This window comes from Vanacampus margaritifer, chromosome 13, assembly GCF_051991255.1.
Source record: "Vanacampus margaritifer isolate UIUO_Vmar chromosome 13, RoL_Vmar_1.0, whole genome shotgun sequence".
Classification (NCBI taxonomy): domain Eukaryota; kingdom Metazoa; phylum Chordata; class Actinopteri; order Syngnathiformes; family Syngnathidae; genus Vanacampus; species Vanacampus margaritifer.
Window position 1 is genome coordinate 7,084,887 of NC_135444.1, and position 22,090 is coordinate 7,106,976.

Here is a 22,090-nt window from a genome sequence, read left to right on the forward strand (position 1 = left end):
AGGTGGGTGTGACAATCAGTGGTACTTTAACTTTAAAATGCATTTCTCAAAAGGGAGTGCTTGAGAGAACCTTTTCCTGTTCGAAACTAGGGCTGTCGCAAATGATTATTTCACAAATTATTTTTGCGATTGTAAATTGCAGTTTATCACATCAGCAAGCAGTTGCTCTAATACAAACAAAATAGATAAAGATAATAAATAGTACTTCCAATTTTTAAAAAACTTTGCAGCTTGTACTAGCATGCCTGACATGATGTTTACAGCATATATAAATATTGCAAATCAAAATGAAGGGGATAATCTGGCCTACAACATTTTTGCTATATGTTTAGTGCACTTTAAAATAGAACCAAAAACTGTGCACCACCATGTACAATCACAACAAGGAAGTTATAACTGAACATAACATTTCACAGGTAAAAATATTTCCCCCCAAATGTTCGGTATTTGCATATGCTTTGACGGTAACAAAAAAGTCAACCTCATGAAATTCGGTTAAAAGGGATGTCAACCCAAACATTTTCTTTACAATTATATGTTGTATGGGCCCCCAATATACTAAACACGACAATCTGATGCATATTGAGTTTGTGGAATACGAGTTAAGCAGCAAAATCCACTCGTTTTTATCCATCTCAGTCGGCGGCCATTTTGTCCTGTAGTGCCACATGAGATGAAAGTGAATGGATTTGGCTGCTTAACTCATATTCTACAAACACATTATTAAACAGAATACAGCGTTTAGACTAGTAGGGCTTGACAGAACGTATTATTGAAAAGACAAGTTTTGGGTTGACTTTCCCTTTATGAAATGAGCACGTTATGACTAATTTTCCAATTTATATTAATTGCTTTTGATGTGAACATGGCCACCATGTAGGCACATTTCAAATATCTGACTGAGATTACTGTCCCTGTCCATTAGAAATAGAATCAGACAAACAGTGCTTTCTTTTTAGATGCTTGAGTATCATGTCATATCGCCAGGAAAGGCAACTTCTGTCTCACAGGGTTTGCATCACATTTCTCTCTAGTATTTTTGGTGAAATTCTCAACATTTCGGGCCCCTTTGATAAGGCTGGGTCTTGATGATACAGTTAGCGGCATCTTTTTTGGTTCCATCATGGCCGGATTACCACTACTGCGCACGTGCGTCAAATACCGAAGGCACACAGCAGTAGCAACCGTGAGAGACGACTGAGTTTTGCGCGAAAAACAAAGCTTAACGCAAGACCATCAAACTTTCAGTTTTTGTTGATTACGGCGGCACCATATGGACAAAAGTGGTAGTGTTTTGTGTGTAGGAAGACCACATTTCCATGAGGACCAGCGCATAGTGTCATTTTTTAGCTCATACCAGCTAGTGAAAGCCGGAAATACATGTTTGTTACAGTACAGTGTGACACTGAAGTTGAAGTGAAAGTATCCCAAGCAGCATTTTTATCCAGACATTTGAACAGGACTTTTGCTGCATCATCATTAAGTTCGAACAGCACGCGTCAAACTAAATTAAAAACGATCCAATATACCAACAAGTGCCTGTGCAGGGATTGATTGCGGATGTTGATAAGACATCATGCACAGGTAATATGATTCTAGCTTAGAGGCTCGGGTTTCAATTGATGACAAGTCCATTGGACTCTCTCTATAGGACCAAAGGGGAGACACGACCGCATGGAATTGATTTGTCCCATTTGCTCATAACAACATAAACACACATTAGATAGAGAATGCTATAATAATACTGGAACAATATCAGTATTTCAATTCAATATAAGTACATTGTTCTTTGTGAAATTACATGACTACAGTAATTTCTTGACTACAAGCCGCTACTTTCTTCATTTGCATTCGACCCTGCGGCTAATACAAAGGTGCGGGTTATCCATCAGATCACAAGGGGGCGCACTATAAAGGAAGCGTAAGAGCATCAGGCAGAGCAAAACAAACCAAGTGAGCCCAAATACAATAGTAGAGACAGAACGAGAGCGAGACAATTTGCGCCCTCATTATGGAAAAGAATGTAGCAGGAACCCTGAGCGGGAACATTAAAACACCTGCTGCTTATATGTGTAACAAACTCTAGTATTCCCCAGATTTAGCTAGCGCGGCTTATAGTCAGGTGCGCCTTGTAGTCCAGAAATTACTGTACTGGGAAATCTGAAAGTGAAAAAATGTATCACAGCTAAATGCAATACAAATGGGGATGAAAGCAGTTACTGCTTTTTAAGTACTATGATATTTACACAGTATTATTATTTTATCTTATGTTTTTAAAAAACATGTTCTAGTGGTTGAATACCTATAATTTAATGTTTTAATCAGGAAAAGGTGAACTATATAATTTTATTCATTTGTTGTAAAACAATACATTGGAAATGGATAACAAAAGTTCATTATATTTAAGGTAAAGAGTATCGACATACAGTACTGGTGTAGCAACAATTACAGAAACTTAATTACAAATACCTGTTATTTTTGGAAGCTGTGCAAAGCTGTGGTTTTTGAGTTTCTTACCACACAGATTTTCCAGAGGATGTAGATTTGTTTCACGCATTTCTAGACTCCCTCTCATCTCATTTCTTTTTCTTTCTGTGCAGAAACCAATGCCAGAAGTCAAATAACAGCTGCGGCATTACACTCCTGCACTTACTGTAGAAAAGCCTTGTAATATTAATTTGAGCGAGCTTGTCCATATTCCCCCAAGGAGTATGGCGTATTATCTAGTATTTTGCAGCCCTGTCCGTCCATATGGAGGCATGTAATTAATACACAGCCCACACATGTAGAAGAGTATGACGCCCCAGTTAAGGAAACTAAAAGCAGCAAAATCAAAGTACAAGACAACTGTGGTCAAGCTCTAAGGGATTGTCTGTGAATACACAAAACTGAATAATTCACTGTGTGGATCATGTTTTTTTAAGTCATAAATAGGATTACACATGTGCCACGTTTTTCCCCTTCATGTTGTCCTCTAACAGGCTGAGTGGAAATGAGGCTTGAGATGCTCTTGCACAAACTACCAAGTAACAGCTCATTAGTCAAGTTCAAAGACTTGACAGTCTCTTTTAGAGAATTTGTGAATTTCCTGCTCTCGAGGGTTTTTACATGACCAGAGAAGCATATTAGATGGATTTTTCCAATAAATGTAATTTTGCGTCAGAAGGTGCAACATTAGTTGCTGTACAAGAGTAGAACAAATTAGGATGACGTACAATATAAGTGCATGAGTGTGTTAAATTGGATTTTACATTTTAAATTGCTGCCAAATGACAAATCTAGATTAAATCTAAATGAAGCCTGGTTTGATATTGCATATTTTTGATGAAAGCTATGATCAAACAGCCTGGATAAGATTTTTTAAAGCGATATGCTTTTTGCAAGGCAGTAGCCTCAGATGGATTCATGCCATCAAATACTGAGTTTGCATATTCATGTTGTGCTTGTGTGTACATTCTCTGGGTACTCTGACTTGTTAGGTTAAATTCCCGACTACCAGTTTTTAATAGGTTAGAATGTGTGTGAATCATCCAGTCAACTGTGAGAGCCTCCATCACATCTGTGACCCGAATGAGGACACGCGTGATACAGAAAATTGAAGGATGGATACTCTTTGCAGTTTCATCCATAATATACAGTATATGGACTTTTTTCATATTGATCATTTTTAATATCATGCTACTTACTGTAAATCTAATGGAGATATCATTTCATGAATACCTTCTTCTCCACCACAGAAGACAAGCAAAAAACTAGCTTCATCATCAATACCATATTATTGTCAATAGCCAAAGGCACACTAATGAAAATAACATTTCCTTGCAAGATGTCTTTGCACTTCCAGTGGTAACAAAGACTCTTACTTCTCTTTGTGGAAACCACAAGCGAGCGGTGTTCTAAAGTTACAGTACATTTGCTCTCAAGTCAGATTTGATCAGACTGCAGATTAATTATTGAGCGAGATCATCCATGCAACACAGAGATGAATGACTAAGAATACCATAAAATACCAGCCTTAATATTGCCTTAGGAGTTTGTGTTAACTTTCACATACCTGAGACAGCTGACCAGGGTGTCGATGTCCCATGATGCATCAATGCAAAGGAGAGAAAGGAGATAAATGGGAAATAGTCATTATGTATTTGCTGGATGTGGAAGAACAGAAGTGAAAAATTTTAACTCATCCAGCTGGGTGACTGGTAGATGATCCCAGGAAGTGTAGCAGTCATAAATTTAGGATTTTATTCAATTCTCAATCTTAAAAAACTAAACTAAAATCATGACAATGAAATAAGAAAGCAAAAAAGACACATGCACTAGCATCAATTACATGTCCAAATAATGTGATAGTAGGGTTGTTGTCAAACTAAGTGAAGAACATACTGTACAAATTTTGGGAAGAGTCTTTGCAATCTGAGATCTCAGAAATTTTAAATATGAAGTTGCTGTCCAGAGAGCTTTTATCGTGATGTGTCTGCACTGCTGTTTTTCCAAGTACATTACACTATTTACTTATTTATCTAAGCCTCAGTCCATTTTGCGCTCTGAGCTTATATAAAACTCTTGTCTCCCCATTCTGGGCTTCATTGAGACCACAAGCCTCCATCATTTATTCATGGCTCCATGCATCAGTACATGCAAGGCTTGCCTTGAATCACCTGTGTCCCTCACGGCACTACACACACACCTGCTTTAGCATGGTTTCAATGCCAAGATATTGTTTTAAAATATGGATGACTGGCATTTATTTCCCTTTTTGCCTGTATCTGCATAGATGGGCTATTGTGTATGATGTAGGTTACAATTAGGAGGCAGACAAATATGACAGTTGCTTCTGCATCCAGCTGACATGACGTACTTCACTATATAGACAAAAGTATTGGGATCCCTGACACAAGTGCATGAAGTGAAAACGGAAGCAAATATGGAGTTGGTCATGTCTAAGTACTATCTCCTTCTTCTGGGAAGTCTGTCTGTTTTGTCCATTTACCCAGAAGAACGTTTTTGAGATCACTGCTATTGGACCTGTGAGAAGACCTACTCGCTATCAATCCATTTTCTAGGTCAATTATTCTCAAAGTGTGGTAATAGTCCATACTTGTAAGCGTTGAAGAACAAACTCATGACTTTCAGCATGGTGACAGCCACTCTACCACCTGAGCCATGCCACTCCTTCTGTATCTTAGTATATTGCTATTAGACAGGTGGAATCCTCGCACCGCCAACAGACCGGTTTTGGTCTAATTTTGGCCACACCAGCAATGCAGTATAGTGACAATCAGCAGATGTGGCATGGCTCAGGTGGTAGCATGTCTGTCTCCCAAGCTGAAGGTAATGAGCTTGTTCCTCAACACTTACATAACTTTTTTATTTTATTTTAAATAAACTAGTAAAATGTACTCAAAATTCTCATGTAAAATTTACTTAGAATTTCCGAGTGAAAAAACTTTACTATTTTTTTCCAAGTAAATATTACTACCCATTTTTTACAGTGTTTATACTATAGTACGTTTGTTACATTTTAAGAACTGTATGTTTTTATACTTTTGTTTTGCAACAATGTCATTTTGTTAATATATATATTTTTTTAAATCAATTGAATAATTATTAAGTACATTTCTTTTATTTAAGCAGGGCAGTACGGTGTCAACTGGTTAGCACATCCGCCTCACAATCCTGAGGTCGTAGGTTTGAATCCGGGCCCCAGCCTGTGTTGAGTTTGCATGTTCTTTCCATCCCTGTGTGGCTTTTCAGCAGATGTGAATGGTTATTTGTCTATTTGTGTGCTGCGATTGGCTGGTAACCAGTATAAGGAGTGACCTGTCACTCACTCGAAGACAGCTGACAGGAACCAGCATGCCCGTGACCCTTGTGAAGATAAGCGGTTCAGAGAATGAATGTTCTTTAAGCACAATGCTAATGTTCAATATATGTTTTTATCCGTCGGAGGGGCTGACATTTTGTCTCGTACTGCCACCTGCTGTTGACTGAAATTGATGTCAAAATGCCCTTGAGCTCGCCTTGTGAATGCTATGTGGCCACACCCAGGAAACTGATGAGTCGCAATCTGAGCCCATGGGCACTGTGAAGTCAATTTCAGTTCACAGCAGGTGACAGTAAAAGAAATAATGCAAATGGCTGCCCCCAGAGATTGATCAAAACGGGTAGATTTTTCTGTTTAATTCTTATTCCACAACCATAATGTTGATCAGAATGCTGTGCTTAGACTAGTGGGGGCACACAGAACATTTTATTGTGTACAAAAAATTCTGACACAGCTTCCACTTTAAAGGGACAGTGTGTTGTGTGTATTTAGTGCCATCTACTGGTGAGTTTGAAGCACGTGCATTTTGAAGCACATGCACTACGGGTGCCTCAGAGAGACCACATTTCGCAAGCAAAAAAGAGCACAATATTGTGCATTTGTAAATAACAGCAATGCACACAAACAACCTATAATCTCTAATAACTCTTAATATTGAGACACTTACTTGCTAATGCACACACACATTGAGTTCCTCCACATATTGACTCGATTCATAAGCATGTTACATTCCCCTTCATCTGACCTTTAATGTGGATTTTAAACATAGAAGGGCCAAAACATGCTGTATGAAAATTCAACTGCACTAAAAAAAACTAACCACCAGTGGGTGGTAGAACTGCACAAATGTAAATAAACTTGACATTTTTAACAGATGTGCTGCTTTTAATATTGTGACATGACTTATGACGATATTGTGTCAGTTTTAATATTGCGATATCAGAATATTGCCATTATCGTTACATCCCCACAAAAATGTCTGCGTAAAATAAAGAATTCAAATTCATATTCGGTATAATAAGTTCTTCTGACCTTTTAAAACACTACACCTTACTGCCTGCTGTCCTTATATTCCAGAGGCTGCAGTGTACACATCTGCTCATGTAACAGACCATCTTAAGCCTAAGTGAAGTGGAAAATAAAATAAGACCGTTTTGCAGATTTTTCCACTGTATGACAGATGTATTTTTTAATGCATTTTTTTCTATGGTGCTTACAATAATTAGAGTCAAGGGAGTCCGAGACCATTCTAGCTGACTTTGGGTAAGAAGTTGGCTAAACCCTGAACTGGTCACCAGCTAATTGTAACATAAAGACTAAAAACAAACAAACAACATGCATTCCCACCCATTGAAAAGTCTTCAATGAGCTAAACATGCATGTAATTGGGATGTAGGAGGAAGCCGGAGTACCTGTAGAAAAACCACAGAGAGAATATGGAAATTCCAAAAAGCAGGGTCTGAGCAGAGATTCAGTCCCTGAACCACACCCCTGTATTGTTTGGTTCCGGTAAAAAAAAAATGGTTTGTCCCCACCCCTCAAAAACGTTTATTCATCCAGGTATGGCAATTGAGAACAGATTCTCAAGATTCTCAGAGCCCATATGGCTGCAGACAGCAGACTATTTGCTTTATGTAAAAAAAAAATTGCGACATGCCCCCCAGTGGACTTGTTGACTGTCATAGTATTCTGCTGTTTAGGAATGGATATAGACATAATTGATGTTGCACATTGCCAGTCTACTACAATACTAAATTCCCATCACACATTCAATGGCAGCTGCCTCATCAAGAAATCAATACATGCTGATGTGTCTAGGTCCATAATGAAACATGCTCCGAGCTAACAGTGATATCCCACTGTCATCAATCCATCTGGTTAATTTATTTGCTATGAAGCGTTAAATAATTGTTTCTAGGTTTATTCACACCAAGGGGTGAGGTTTGTATGTGCAGCTTTATTTAGACCACACTCACTGTTCCATCCATCCTACAACAGCTCTTGTATGCCAAGCAGACATGCAGAGGCAGGAATGTCATTTCCCACTCACACTATTACAAAATACTTGATCTCCAGCTTGAGTTTGATTCATACCTTGAATGTCGTGACTTGTTCTCTGTCATTTCAATTGTGATATGCAACCAAAATGTGACCCAGAAATATTCTTTCAATTATTGGATTTGTACTTTACTATAACTTTAAAGCTACTGTAATACAGAAGTACAATTACAATCATCAAAACCAACAATAGCAGAAGTAAGTGACATCCCAGCTTTCGGAAATGTATTGTGTTGAACATTAACCTACCAATCTTTTGTCTGTCAACAACCTAACACATAAATGTGAGAAAAAAAATTATTGAAGTTATTTCTAATTGTCAAGAGTGATGACAAAATGTGTTTAAGTTAGACGTGTACAAATTAATTTCTAAGTATTAATCTCTTATATTAAGGAGTGTTTTTCACAGCCTCTTGATAAAGTCATTTTGAGTGTCAAAGGAACTTTGACACGGTCACAGAGATATTCCTTTCTTATGTTTACTACTGTGGTTGTAGTAACCAGTGTTTAATAATAATAATAATAGAATTAGCAACAAACATTTTAGAAATACCTCTTAGTGTGATGCAGTGCAGTAATACATACTGTGTATTTTTACATGAATGTTTGATTCGTCATATATACCTCATTAAATTGATCACTTGTGGTCACCATGCTGTGGCTGCTTGAGGTGTTTAAAAAAAACAGGCACTGGTCAAATACTTAAAAGGTTTGGGTGCCAAAACCTGTGAGGTTTCCTCCACGTGACTACAACTGAGTGCAACATTGTGTGCTACATGTTAAAGAAACACATTGTGATTGCAGGTTGACTTTTTCTTATCAATAGATCTGACAAACTTTTATATCCCCAAAACAAACCTCCAACATGTCAAGTCTAGCATGAAATCAAAGACGTTGGCAGGATAAAATTTTGTCATTGTCCTCCAAACAGCAGCCAGATTGCCTTCAATTATGAATGATTCAGCTGCTCTCCCTTCCTCTCTATTATGCTTTCACTCAGTCCAGGCTATTGTCACCCCTTTAAAAACACCTTCAGCTATGCATTTTCCCAAAGTAGAGACCTTAATGGTTTTTAAGCATGAAAAATCCCTCCTCATTCTGTATATGTTTAAAATAGAAACAAATGCTTAGTGTTGATCTGGATATGCTCCAAGATGCAGTCTTGGCTTTTGGTTAAATAAATATGCAATACAAATTCTCAAAATTTACTAAATCAATATAAAGAATAAGCCTGCCTTTGTTATATTATATAACTTTGATTCTCTCATTTAAACTTTTAAAACATTTAACAAGAATAATATTCAGACCCACTGTAGCAGTGTCATTCTTTTTATATGCAATTTCAATTTTAATGAGACACTGGAGCTGATGTGGCTGTTGTGATTTTGGTGTGGCTGTGCCAAAAAAATTTCGTCCCTGGGGAAACAAGTTACAGCGCACATATACCATTTTTTATTGATGCACATGAAATGACTGAGAATATTTACTTATCTTGGAGATATATTATTAAATGTTTCCATGTACTGTGAAAAAAATGTGTAGAATGAGCAGAATTAAACATATACAGTATGAGTAGACCTATGTTATCGTGAGACAACAGCGTTAGTGTAAACATAAGTGTGCGTAGGTGCTAATGCTTCACCTGTGGAGCAGCGATGTTGAGCGCAGGGTTGGCCAGTTCGTACCTCTCCTGGGATTTCTCTCTGGCCAGCCGGGCCGCCTCCTTCACCTCCTTAAATTGCTCTGCAAACTGAAGGTGGACAAAGAGGTGAAAGAGCTATGCCTGCATATACCCAAAAGTCACTACTGCAATAAAAACACACAAATGAATGCTTTACCCCAATCACTAAACGAGCAGCTGCTCACTCGTCCAATCACAATTCACACTCAGACACCTTCAATCAGTTCACTGCCTCACACACACAGTGTGTCTGACTTGATATAACTCTAGCAAGAATCCATGAAGTATGCTCAGTAGCAAGGTCGTTACAATTTATTGCAAAGCCTTTTTTCCACCAATGATATGCTTTTTTTAAATACATAGTAGTGAGAGTAGCAACCCCGCAATTCTATTACGCGAACTGTAGTTAGACTTAAACTTTGACAGTTTCCGACTGTCTGCAAGACAGTGAAGGAGTCTGAATGTGATTGGTTAAGCGTCTGTATGTGATTGGATAAACAAATGAGTCAGCGGGTGGGGCAACTGCACCCACAGCCAGTGGAAAGTATACTGTGCGTCTATGATGGGGAATTAGGAGACTGAAGGCAAACATTTGGCAAACACTTTAACCCATTAAGGCCGGAAGCGCGTGACCACGCTTCTAGCGTTAAAGCCGGGAGAGCGGATAAGTCATTTTGTCTTGTTTTGACCAAATCTTGGTCTCTTAGCTTTACATTACATGCATCAGAATATACACGAGAAGGTGACGTGGGCCTCGTAGCATGTCCTGGAATTTTATTTGAGCATTTATGGTTGGCGCAGATTCGTGGGAATTATGAAATAAATGATGCGATTGAAAACGGCACGGGAGGAATTCAAATCAATGTAACGAGTAGACCAGTGGTGTCCAAACTCGGTCCTCGGGGGCCGGTAGTCCCGCAGGTTTTGGATATTTCTCTCCTCCAACACAGCTGAAGCTCATCAGCAAGCTCTACTAAGCCTGATAACAATCCTGTTGATTGAAACAGGTGCGTTGGAGCAGGGAAACCTCCAAAACCTGCGGGACTACCGGCCCCCGAGGACCGAGTTTGGACACTGGAGTAGACAGTGACATACTGTTAAGAAATATGTTTATAGACAATGAGGATGTTGAAAATTTTTGCGTCACTGTAACAAAATGGACGACGAATAATTGCCACCCGATCCACCGAGGTTATTACAACTGCGCTCTAGTGTTGAAGGTAAATATATATGGAGTTATATATCCGCAGATGCGACATTTGTTTGTTGTTGTTTTTTTTATATTGAAGGCTTATAATAATACATTTAATAAATTTGAAAAACGCCACAGGTGTAAGTTCTAAAATGTTTTTGGAATTACGTTTCTATCTGCTTCAGGAGCTGAGATATTAATTATTTTAAACATTGTTGAATTTTCAGGAAAACTTCAGGTTTTTAGGGGTAACTCAAAAGTCACCCATAGGTTTTAGAGGCATGTTTTTTTTAGGCGCTTTAGGCCTTAATGGGTTAAAATATATAAATGATGTCATCAGTTAATTGACGTCGACTGAAACATTAACTGAGAAAAATCTGAAGTGGTTCAACCCCTAGTGTGTACAGTACTAGGGTATTTTCCAAAATACAGCTAGAAGCTATTTTTTTCCAATCTACAAAACTGCTGTCAACCATGTTATCAGGCTTAATCTTTACTGATGTGTACATCATAAACATTTCCTAATCTATTTTGCTTATAAAGCCACTAATCAATAAAAGTACATTTTCATTGTTACCTGCTGCAGCTGCTGCTCTGTAGAGAAGCCAAGGCCATAAACGGTGTTGGCCCGGCTATCTGCCCATTGACCAAACTTCTGGGAGGTTTTGGTGAAGGTCATGTTAGGGGTGATGGTGCTGTTGATGATAGCCTATCGCCATGAAGAACAAAAGAACAACAAATAAGGAATGTGAATAAAGTAGCAGAGAAGTTCAAGTAGTTGAACCCCAGTTGACGAACTCAATCTATTCTCTAAAGGTCTAGATACACCAATCCAATGTGACCGGCACATGTACCTTCAAGCGCATGTGCGAGAAGTAATTCCACTCCATACCATCGGCGGCGGTAGTCATTATTCCTAAAGGCAACCGTAAACCGGGGGAGGGATATAAAAACGTAAACAATGCATACCGATTACTTTTTTCTCTCATGATATCCTCCCACGAACCAAAGAGACAAAGCCATCTTCCCGAACTTCTGTCTCGACAGACATTGTACGTTCAAAAGCTGAGGGGTACAGCAGGGTGACGATGCGCAAAATGAGCGGGAAAAAAATGGTCCTGGCTTTCCACCAGTACTGTTTATCCGTGTTCGACACTTCCTCTTCTTGCCCCATGCGTTGATTCGCTAGCTAACAGCCAATCACAATGATCAAATGCCCCAACGCCGATTCAACATGTCGAATTTGCTGAAAAACGTCCCCAGACGTATTCCAACTCGATCTGACTTCACGACGTATAATTTATACACTCATAAGACGACGCTTGCCGTCGGCCCAACGCTGTCCGACTCCCGACGTCGGAGTGGTGTACTAAGCCTTAACATTTACAAACCAAGATAATGTTTTCCGCTGAAATGAATGAAAATACAATTAATCTGTTCCAACTTCAGAACAAAGAAATATTCACCTTATTATTTTTATTTTATTTTTATCAGCATTTGGTTAAAAATAAATATTGTACAATATTGAAATAAGTAAAAGCAAAAGTTTTTATTTTCTTTGGGCTGATTTAGAGCAAAATAAAATAAAATAAAGGTACACTCTAAAAACAGTTAGGTCAAAAATAACCCAAGTACGGGCCAAAAATGGACTGATCCTCTATTTGGGTCAATTTGACCCAACTTTGAGTCAAGAAATGGGTCTTTTAGTGTAAAACAACTCATAAATATTGGTCAGATCTTTTACTTGGGTCAAAAAATTGGGTCATTTTGTATAAAACAACGCAGAATGTTAGGTCAAATGGACCCATGAAGTGGATTGGTCCATTTTTGATCCCTAATTGGGTTACTTTTGACCCAACTGTTCTTAGAGTGTACCTCCAACGTGTAAGACACACAGCCAATGACGTTGACGCAGCGCAAGAAAAGGCACAACTGAGTCTTCTGCAGCCAAGCCAAGGTTGTCCGTAAACCAAAAGTAGCACACAGCAAATTATTAAGAATAGAGCTACTACCAACATTAACTGCAGTGTTCATGCCAGGCACACAATGGAATTGCATATAGTACATGAGAAAATAAAATTGCATTTTAATTGCATTAAAGCAGTAAAAAAAATTATATATTCTTTTTTCTTATACATTTTAATTACACCAACTAAATCTTCACCTACAGTATCTGTTGTATGATAAAATTAGCAGGGAAGTTTCCATGCTCTCAGACACATACTTTTATCAAGCTCCTCTGTACTTGCTCTCCAAAGGAGGTCATTTTCAATGACACATTCTTCACAGGCAGTCTACTCTTTAAATACCAAAATGGTTATGTTCATTTGTCATTTCTCTTCCTTAACTTGCAAATGCTTCCAAAGTGGTAGTGGGACTTTTTTTTATTTTATTTTTTTACATGGATTTCATTCATCATAAATACAGGGGTGTGCAAAACGGTATACAATTAGGAATGTCACTTTACTTCAATTCATCATACTGGAGAAAAATAGAAGAAAATACATTCACCATATCTGTCACAAATTTCACAGATGTTATTAAACTGTATACCTACTTTTGCATCCCCCTTTATAATTTTCTAATATTTAATACTCAATATGATCCCTCAAAGGGGAAATTCAACTCACCCTGCTGTAAATTTTGTGTTGCACACCACAAAGAGCGCCTGATTACACACATGCAGGGTTCCAGAGAGCAATTCAGAGTGAGAGTGGTGTGCAAACAGTGCTACACTTCTTGAGCAGTGGAGTGGGGAAGGTGCCTTGCTCTCGGGTACCTCGACAATAACAAATAGCCAGGCTCCAAGCCCAAATGCTTACACTTGAGCTTAAGATGCATAGCAACATCTATCATTGTATCACGTTTCATCATCTTCTGCTTGTTGTACGAACAAGCATAATAAGTTGAATCTGTTTCGACGAGGAATGTTCTGAACTTGCACCTCGGACAAGGAAAGATTGTTGTTGTGATAGACTGTAGTTTCCAGTGTCTACCCAGGGATGAGGAGCACAGAAGAATTAGTCTGAGAATCTTCATTTGAAAAGACAATCAGAAAGAGAATATTTTTGGCTATTTAGTGAATATTTTGGGCCATTTAGTGAATATTTTTGTCCCTTAAATGTCTCAGATTTCTCCATAATGAGAGCTATCATGAAATTTTGAACTGCAGTAATTAGTAGTCAACTACTACAGCAAACAGAAAGAGAAAAGGGGTTTAAATAGATTTCTGGTGAATATTTCATCTAGTTTCTCCGTAATGACATATCAGGAAGTTTTGTGTACAGTAGTATGCAAAGGTCTATCATTTACAGCTACTACAGCAGTCAGAATGAACAAATGTTATAAATTATTTGATTTAGAGGGGTGGGGGTTCATTATGCAATGGAAATAACGGTGTTTCCAGAATAATTATTTACTGATTTCTCTCAATCAAATTGAAAATGAAAGCTAGTTTCACTATCTTGATTTAAGAAAAAAAAATCAATGATGTACACTGACAGGCCAAACAATGAAATAGTATTCTACTAGATGCATAGTAAATGGTATGTAATGAAGTGTGAATCCACTGTTTGTGAGAATTTTGTTCAGTTAGTTAAGTGGTGAGCCGTGAGATTTTGACTGAAAAAAAGGTTGGGAGACAGAATAGATGTCACATCCCTCAACCATCCAATAAAAAAAGCTAAGTGAAAAAGCTTGTAAAATATATGTTCACTAACTTTGTCAAGTGAACCATTTGATGGGAGGGGATTAATCTAGCAAAATGCCAGTTGCTTTAATCTGTCCTTAAAAGCTTTTCAGAGCAGTGTCAAGAGATGCGGTGCTTTACACAGTGGAAGTGCAGATACAATTCTTAAGCGCTATAAATCATCTGCAGTGATGTCAACACACTCAATGAAACTTAGTCCTGCACGAGTTCAAGCGCTGTGTGCTGCTTGATTACAGAGAGCAAGATGATTTCTCTGACCGCTCTAGCAACCCCCTACATGATTCTCACAGTCTTTATGATGCCTTTACAAGTGTGATCTATGCATGACTACTGTAGTGCTGATATGGATACTAATGTGTGTGATCGGCTCTCACTCACTTTAGTTCCGCCAACGCTGATGATGCGGTAGACATTGCGGTTGGCGTCATAGAAGAAGGACACTGTGACGGCATGCTTGCTGGCCGGCAGCCAGTTGCGTTTTGTAGCCGGGTCAATCTGGAAAACATGAGCTCGGGCGCTGAAGATGGGCTGCTCCCTTTAAAATACATGAATATTGGATGTTAATGACCCAATTCATTCACAAGCCCAAACACAGGAAACATGCTTTACTGTTAGGGCTGCACAATTTAACGAAAAAATATCAATATTGCAATATTGGCCCATCCAATATGCATATTGCATTAATATGGAATTGTATGCTTTTACCTGGATTTGACCAGTCAGACAGAAACTAAAATGTGCATTACCATCCAATAGTTGAACATTATCTAGAGTAATTACAATCAATCAATTAAGAATGCATTGAGCGTATTTTGCCGCAATAAAAAAAATATTATTCTTTCATTAGATAATAAAAATGCCACTTCTTCAGGTACATGTTAAATATCGCAATAATATCGATATCACTATATTCAACAATTATATTGCATATCACGTTTTTCCAATACCGTGCAGCCCTATTAACGATGCTAGTGTTACTAACCTAGAGTGACAATAAAGGCCAAGAGGAGGAAGTATAAAGTATCTGTTCCTACCCCAAGAGCTCATTAATTTCATTATCAATATTAGAGGTAGACCCTTTTAAAAAAATGTGGATATCCTCGAAAAGTTGAATAATTTCCAAATTTCCATTCAAACAGTCAAACTTTCATAGATTATAGATACAGGGCCCACAATTTAAGTGATTTCAAGTATTTATTTGTTTATTTTTACATAATTTGGGCTTCCATCTTATAAAACCCACAAAAATAGAATTTAAAAATGTTTGAATATGGTAAAGAAATCACCATGTATATAACAGTGTTTTGCATTGGGCAAAAAAATGGATGGATGAATGGTATTTTCAAAACGATATGTCAATCTTCAGTAGTTTGGGAATCCCTTTGCCTTAATCACTGCCTCGATGCGCCGTGGCATTGCCTGGGGGCCCTGTTTGCCTCTTGCATCCTTATTGTAAAGTTTGGATTGTGACAATTTACTCCAAATACAGTATAATGCAATGAGTTGCGTCACAGAAAGGATTGTCATTAAAGTGGGTGGTAGCGATGTATCTTATATTGCTAAAGGGACAATGGAATGCTGTATAAGGTGGCGAAGATGCATGTAAGCAATATTTCAATCCTTTTATAGCTCTAATAGCATTATCTCCGTATGCAATAAGACTATCTTATTGCACTTTTCTGATGTTAATGAGGATAATATGGGCCAGCGAAAGCACTGGTAATATGAAGAAAGTTCCTTTATATGGGTCAGCAGTGGCTATATGAAGCATTGTTCCATGTAGATTTGCTTGAAATTGCCCAACATTTGCATACAAACAATAGTCATTGTTGCTGAAGCTGCAATCCTAGACAAAAGCAGCAGAACCAAGATGCTCCCGAGTGTACTTTTTGTCCACTCTTGGACCAGATAGAGACTGAGTAACTGATGAAACAAAGCGTAAAAATATACAAATTTAGCAAAAAAAATACAACTTTACAGGTCATGGTTGGCTCTACACATTAGTTGGTAAACGTTAAACATTGAGGTTGTCTGTAAATGGTCAAATCAGATTGCAATTGCTGAGAGCAGGTTTTCCCTGTCACCTCCATCTCACAGATGGCTGAAATAAATATACTACAGAGTTGGTATCAAACCTGAAGGGACAATGTTTTTGGCTGTAGATAAAGTATTTGCAGAAGCAACAAAAAGGAGCTGAAGAGAGAAGACAAGACATGTACGCTAACGAGCCAGCAGCCAACTGGAATGCATACTGTAATTTAAATATATCTCAGACTAATTAATTTCCCCTTTTGATTGGAGAACAGCCAGGTTGCTTAATTACTGCTTAAAAAACATGTATCATTCTGTGCGGTGATTCTCAAGCAGAGTGCTGTAACACACTGGTATGTGTCATATTATATCTGTCCATTAATCTCCTTCATTAATTATAAGCAATGTGTGCATTACGTTTGCGCATGCGTGAAAATCAAGTTTTTAAAAAAACTTGCTACCAAACAAAGCTGTCATTTGAATGGATGAATGAAAGTGTTTGCGTAACTGCACACATTAAAGCTTGCAAGCATTGTTTAAACGACAGGTGCACTTAGTGCCATTTTTAAATGTCCTAATGGAGTTTATCGGCAAAAACAACAACATTGCAAAGCTCAAGAAGACGGAAGTGTACGCCTGTAAACCTCTGTTCACTCTTCCCATTTTCCAGACAGAAAAGAAAGATCCAAACGGAAGTATAAGAGACTAAAATTGATTATTTATTTTTTTAAACATTTATTTTGTCAATATCCTGAAAACGATGGAACAGAAGGAAGCATTACAAAGCTTGCTAGCGGACGTGCATGTAACCAAACTAATGGAGTGACAGTCATTTAAGAACCTGCTTCTCGCCCCAATTGACCCCTTCAGTGAAGAAAGCTCCTACCCGTCTCTTGATCGCGTCCCGGTGTTGTGTCCTCGATACAACTCCCGGTATAGCACACACATTCAGTCAAATAATAAGTACTTAAATAGGCTTAACTGTTGTGTCCTGGCAGAGGGCAGTCAGTAACGACATGCTATTCATGTTTAAAATAGATTCAATAAAAAACATAAACTTTCCAACTAGGGATGCACGACAATGCTATTTTCAACCGATTCCAATAAACCAATAATTTAGGAAGTGCTGATGTCGATAACCAATAAGTAGGTCGACAATTGTTTGCAAAATGAAATTGACTAGAAAAATACTTTCAAGTCCTAACGTGTACAAATACATTGAAATATTGTGTAAAGAACCATGAAGCAGCATTTTATTGATATCTCTGCTTCAAAGACAACCACTAACTCATTTTGAGTTTGCCAAAACAAAACAGTCATGTTTTAAAAATGCAACACAGAAAAGAAAGCCCACACTGGCGACTGCCATGTCGCCATGATGCATCTTCTGTGAACACAAGGTTGTGCGCATTATGTCACAAATATGCAACACCACCATAGGAGAGGGGAGGGGATGAGGAGTTGGGCACAACTTGAGCCACAACCACAATAGATGGACCAACATGACATGTCTATTATTATCGGCGAATTTCATTATTATCTGGTTTATCTGTATGACGTCAAATTGGTTGATAATTGCCGATAATTATCGGCAGCTTTGTTTATTATCTGTTTTATCTGTTTGACGTCAAATTGGTCGATAATTGCCGATTATTATCGGCCACCGCTATCGTGCATCCCTATTTCCAATGGTTGAATTGGTCCAAATCAGCACTTCCCCCATTAGTTTTCAATGACAAGTTAGTAGCAGGCTACCAGCCGGCCTACCCATAATGCACCGCGCTGCCGAGAAGCGCACTTCGCTTATTAGAGCACCTGCACTACTAATCCATTACAAACTACTGTTACATTACTTTTAAACATTATCTTGTTTACAGATACAATAAAGACATAAAACAAAGTGGATGCTAATCTGCCTGTTAATCCCCCCCCCAAAAAGAAGATCAATACGAGAATCCATAAAGAAGTGAATTGTTAAACAAAATCCAAATCATAAAATTCTGTGAGGCAGTAATGCTAAGTACTTAACCACTGTGCAGACAGAAATTTGAATCAGACAAGAAAAAATGTGCAGGCACTTTAATGCAGTTCAACAAGATTAGCGATGGGAATAGAGAGAGTCAATTTATCATATTCCTTAGCTTTGTACTCTGCAGTAATTATCTCTTGTTATCAATCAAATTGTTGGACTGTTGCTATTTGTTGCAAAGCAAGCATGTGCATGACAAAAGAGGAAGAGAAACGCTCTTGGCTAAAATGATGGCTTTATTTCCAAAGTGATGATGACAATGTGGCCAGTTGTGGACATTTGTGTGGTGGGTGGAAGTGTGCACTCCAACATGGTCCTACACATTCCTTGAATGTCATTTGTTTGGCTCAAAATAATCACATTTACTGACAGAGCCGAAAAAGCAAAGTTTACAAAGTTTAGATTTAAAAAAGAAATGCTGATATGTTAAATATATGATAAATGTCGAGATATACAAAGCTGACAAAAGTACTGCAACAACCAACTATCACACTATCAGGAAAAACTGCAGGAAGATATGGAAAATGTGTCCCTATCACAGCTTCCAATCTTTTGGGAAGATGTTGGCGTATGTCGGGGGAATTTTTGTTCATTCTGCCAGAAGAAAATGTGTGATGTCAGGGGTCAATATTTACTAGGGCTCAATCCCAATACCACCCCTTACTGCTCGTCTTGTCTCTCAGCCCTCGGAATGTGCGTTCACGATGACGAATACGTTTCTGAATTATCCGTAAACTATAGGGTTAGGGTTACAGACAAGGGCTGCAGGGCCCTTTTCATGAAGGACGCTGACCTCCCTAGGTTCTCCCTGACTACAGTCATGCCCCCTCGGCAACACAGGCGGAAACCATGGCGGAAGTAATGGCGACACCAGGAAATAACAAAAAGCAGGAGACACATAAATGTAAGTATGTAAATATTTATTGAATGTCCTAGTAATGATAGTGGTTTTATCAGATGTTCTATACTTTGGCAGAAATTGGCACAATTGCATGTTTTGGTAAACGCTCGCTATTGTTCCATCTGTTACGTAACAACCAGCACGCAGCTGCAGTGGCTCGAGGCGACGATATAGCAGATTGGATAGCAATAGTTCGTTTCCAATTTCTAGCCGGATTTTTTGTTTTTGCCTTCCAAAAGAAGTAGAAGGGAGATAGGAGAGTTTATGATTGAGCTTAATGAGCCCGTTTCATAGAGTAGTACAGCATAGATGGGCATTTATTTTAAATTAATATTCATTGGACTTTACACCACAACTGGTACACACAATGTGTTTTGAATGAGCCTGATTCACCGGCGGTCAACGGCAGCATGTCCTCCACATCCACAGCATACCTCGCATTGTTGCCAATTTGTGGGGCTGAGAAAAAAAATCCAAGCTTAATTTGTTTTGGTTGCAAAGCACTGCCGTTGTCTCCTCCTGCATTTTTTTTAGGGATGCACGATAATGCTATTTTCAACCCATACTGATAAACCAATAATTTAGGCAGTGCCGATGTCGATAACCGATAAGTAAGCCGATAATTGTTTGCAAAATGAACTTGAATACAAATATACTTTCAAGTCACAAATATGCAACACCACCATAGGAGAGGGGAGGGGTTGAGGAGTTTGGCACAACTTGAGCCACAACCACAATAGATGGACCAACATGGCATGTCTATTATTATTGGCGGATTTCTTTATTAGCTGGTTTATTTGTATGACGTCATATTGGTTGATAATTGCCGATAATTATCGGCAGCTTTGTTTACTATCTGTTTGACGTCAAATTGGCCGATAATTGCCGATAATTATCGGCCACCGATATTATTGTGCATTCCTAGCATTTTTGTCTCCTAAATTCATAGAACGTATTAGTGAAAGATGTTCCATCAGGCTTAAATTGCTCAACACCAACGTAAAGAACCAATTTTGTCCATGGCTTAATGCACATTCGTCGTGTGCATTCTTTCCTTTACGGGAAAAAAAGTCATGTCTACACTTCAAGACAGTTAAAGAAGGCAGCTTCACATGCAATTTTAACCTGGCTCCCCATTCTTGTTGTTTATCATTTCCTCAGTCCTCACAATCACGACTTGTCGACTCTTTGTGTCTTCGTGTGCAAACTCCTTGTTTTTGTTTGTGTCAACACCTGCCCAACTCTATATCTGATTACCGTCAACCAATCACCTACTGGTGTTGTGTTGGATCCGATAGTGGGGAAAGATGCCAGTCCCACCTGGCAGACCCAAATGTTTTATGAGGGTCTGATATAAACAGCTTCAGTGATCTAATCATTAAAGTAATGTGACACATTTTATGACAATAATAGTAACGGTGATTTATGATTGAAAAAGTAATTAGATGATGTGTCACTGGAAAAAGTAACACAGTTAGTAACACAATTTATTTATAATGCCAAATGAATATTTGATTAAGAGGTGTGTCTTATGACTTTCTTCCATCAAAGCCACCAAGGCACTGCAGAAGACCTGGAAGATATCAGGTCAAAGCAAATAAAAACAACCATGAAGTGTTTGTTTTTTTTCCTCGATAAAACCAATTACCTGACTGAATAACAGACAAAAGAAAATAAGCCAAACTGAATTAATTATCCCAGCAAACGAGATTCAGCCAAAATTCCCACTCTATCGTCCTCTCATCTTAATGAGAAGTGATGATTGACAGCTCATCAGCTCCTAGTCGTCACACACCAATCACACGGGATGGAAATTCTGTCATTTATTTGGCTCGTCTTGTTATTGCTTCATGAAAAGACTCTCGGGCTAATCAGCTCAGACAGGAATCATCACATGGAGGCTTGACGAAACGAGCAGATTCAACCAGGATTTAAGTCTCCCCCTGAGGTGAGGACGAGCAAACACTGCAGAGCAGCTCGACAGTTGTTGGAAACCTGTCTGATGCGATAATCACAGTTTCACGTACCGATACTTTGCAACACATCAGAACCAATTAACCTGAAAGTCTTTAACTTTTTGCTTTCAGTAACTATGAGTTTAAATCTGAATGCCAGGGGGGAAAGATAAACCTATATTGAACAACTGATAGCCGTATAGAGGGCAGTAAAACACAAAAAGGGATTGATAATACTGTAGAGCCACAGCACATCTTACGCAGTATTACCTTGAGGCAAATATGTCATTTTTTGTTTGTAAGTTACTAACTATTGCCCCATGTTTTTAAAACCAATGCAATTAATTAATTTTAAGTTACATTACATACATATTATTCAAATGTATAATTTTGCAGCCTGGCTAGTGTCTCAGTATTCAAGTTCCATGGTTATGTGATGCTAATTATAAGTAACAATGCTGCATAAAATTACAAGATATATATATATATATATATAATTATTATTTTTTACACTGTCATGCACAGGCTTATGATTTATTCAGCACTCTGCATGAAAAAGACCAAGAGAGCGCTGGAGGTTGACAACAGACTTGTGAGCAACCAGGCCATGCTGTTTGATGGGACATTTTATTGAGGGCAAGCACTTATTTTACATTGCCTGTAAAGAAAAAATATGGCTTCGTCTGTGCATGAAAACACCAAAGAAGACG

At 38.3% G+C, this 22,090-nt stretch overlaps 1 protein-coding gene across 3 annotated transcripts in view; it reads right to left on the reverse strand.

Annotated features, from left to right (window-relative positions):
- LOC144062171 (homer protein homolog 3-like) overlaps window positions 1-22,090 on the reverse strand; it is a 47,088-nt gene that overhangs the window by 15,085 nt on the left and 9,913 nt on the right. For 2 of the 3 annotated variants that reach the window (XM_077583230.1, XM_077583231.1), the window contains 3 exons: window positions 14,843-14,999; window positions 11,333-11,464; window positions 9,525-9,632 (listed from right to left, as the gene is read on the reverse strand). In XM_077583230.1, the coding sequence (XP_077439356.1) occupies window positions 9,525-9,632; window positions 11,333-11,464; window positions 14,843-14,999 (397 nt within the window). The remainder of the gene's footprint in view (window positions 1-9,524; window positions 9,633-11,332; window positions 11,465-14,842; window positions 15,000-22,090) is intronic. The other variant, XM_077583232.1, reaches the window with a different exon arrangement.